This window comes from Chinchilla lanigera, unplaced genomic scaffold (genome assembly GCF_000276665.1).
Source record: "Chinchilla lanigera isolate Chin_1 unplaced genomic scaffold, ChiLan1.0 scaffold00106, whole genome shotgun sequence".
Classification (NCBI taxonomy): Eukaryota; Metazoa; Chordata; class Mammalia; order Rodentia; family Chinchillidae; genus Chinchilla; species Chinchilla lanigera.
In genome coordinates this window covers 3,484,875-3,486,868 of record NW_004955507.1, presented here as the reverse complement: position 1 = coordinate 3,486,868, position 1,994 = coordinate 3,484,875, and the positions used below count along the sequence as shown (strand labels likewise).

General features: G+C 58.7%; 1 protein-coding gene across 1 annotated transcript in view; it reads right to left on the bottom strand.

Moving 5' to 3' along the window:
• Frat1 (frequently rearranged in advanced T-cell lymphomas 1) overlaps nucleotides 1-1,994 on the bottom strand; it is a gene marked incomplete in the record, with an annotated part of 14,834 nt that continues 12,840 nt past the window's right edge. The window contains 2 exon segments of the mRNA XM_013506226.1: nucleotides 1-1,566; nucleotides 1,568-1,994. Of these exon segments, the coding sequence (XP_013361680.1) occupies nucleotides 1,495-1,566; nucleotides 1,568-1,994 (499 nt within the window).

Sequence of the window (1,994 nt, the reverse complement as noted above, 5' to 3'; positions counted from 1 at the left end):
AAAAACCCAACATATTTATTCGAACCAGGTATTTCAGTTAAGTTAAAATCCTATAATCAGGATAGCCATAATTCCAGACACTCCGGTGCGAAGTGTAGATATGTCAACAGCCTCATCTGGATGCTGAACAAGCCATTGACTATAAAACTAAACAAAACGGTCTTAGCACCCTCAGAGTGAGTGAACAATGTTCCAAGCACTTCACCATGTTCACAATGGTAAAGCCTGCAGCTTCTCCGTTTGGAGGGTCACATTTTCTACTCGGTTTCCTTCACTTACAAAGGAGAGCTGGCACGGCTGGGGGAGGGGCCGAGGAAGGAAATCAACTCTGCCTATCCAGGGAATTACAAACGTCCGGGGAGAGCCCATAATAAGCTGCCGTGAGAGGCTGTGTCCCTGGAGTGACCGTCACGTGGCGCCTCCCTAGCCTCCCGCCCCCCATCCCGAATCTCCAGCGCTCACCCACTTGAGTAGGGCAGGAGAGCTGAGCGAGAGGGACCTGGGCCACATCTCTGGATATTTTCCGTGAAGGCCTGGAGGTCGGCCAGGGGCGGTGGCCGCCCGCAAGAAGCACAAGCTTAGGCCACATCTCCGTCTCCCCACTCAAGGTGGCAGCAGCGCGAGCATCCTCAAGAGACTCCAGCACTTGCAAAACAACGCGCTCTTCTCCAGGCACCGGCGGACAGGGTTAGGGTCCCTGCTGCAGCCCACAGTGCGTGCCAGGAAAAGGTGACCTTGAACCCAAGAAGGGGCGGTGGGCTGTGGAAACAGACTGGAGAGGATCGAGGGGTTCACTCCGGGCCTCACCAGCCCTCACCCCTGGCCACCGCCTCCCACCCTCCCCCGTGGCACTGCTCTCCCTCCCCAGCACTCTGAAAACCCCAGTCAGTTGCAAACACGGGGCAGAGAAAAAGGTTTCTCCTATTCAACCCTAGGACAGTACTTTCGTGGTACCGCATGTCCTATATTAAAACATCCCCAAAGACTGGAGGTGATTTTTTTAAAGTGTCGTAAATTTTCAAGTCTCGCAGATTGGGGTGTTCCCTGAAATTATCGTCTGCTCATGCTCCCTTATCCCAAAGTAGATCAGGAACCAGCCTGAACTGGTAAAGCAAGTAACCGGGACCATCCTCCACCGTTCTGACGCTTGGCTTGGCGATCTTCAGCAGCGTGGACCACGGCCACGTGGTCACCGGGCCGGTGAGGAGAGGCTGGCTGGTCGGGTCCAGTGCGGCCAGGTCGAGTCGATTCGGGCCAAATAAAGAGTCCTACTAACTGTGAGCTTGGGGTGCGCTCTGTAAAGTCTGTATTAAATAGGGGTAACCCAGTTCTGGATCGGCCACCCTCGACTTCAGTCCCACGTGAAAACATTCTCGATTTGCTTGGTTCCCCGTCCTCATCAGCTGATTTTTTCCGCTTCCAAAAGTGCAAGTTCTCCACCTGTCTGCAGGCCTTGGGAACTCCCAGCTATCTAGTCACAGGTTGGCGCGGTGGTCACTCGGCGGCGTTAGCTGCCAGGGACAAGAACGCCGTCCCCAGTTCTGAGCTGCGCTCTCTTCCCGGGTGGGCCAGGGTCACCGCAGGCCGCGCGAGGGCTTCGGGGCGAGGGGGGCTCATGCACCGGGGCTGACAGGGGCGCGAGGAACGGGCCCTGGGGAAGCTTTGCATGTAACTGTAGCCGTCGCGAGTGCAGCCTGCGCACCGCCTCTTTGATGAGGTTTCCGGAGAGCACTAGCTGCTGCAGGAGCCGGTGCGGGTCGTCGTCGGCAGCGTGGGTTTCGAGCTGGGATCCGCGTCGCTGCTGCGGGCGGCGGGACGCGGCAGCGCTGCGAAGCCAGCCTCGCCGGCAAGGACCCGACAACGGCTGAGGGACGCCTTGCTTGCCAGCTCCCGGAAGTCCATCGAGGCCGGGCGGAGGCGGCAGTGGGGACAGCGCGCTGGGGCCTGCGGGGAGCTCCGCCACGCAGTAGGGCGCAGCTCGGCCGCGCACCCGG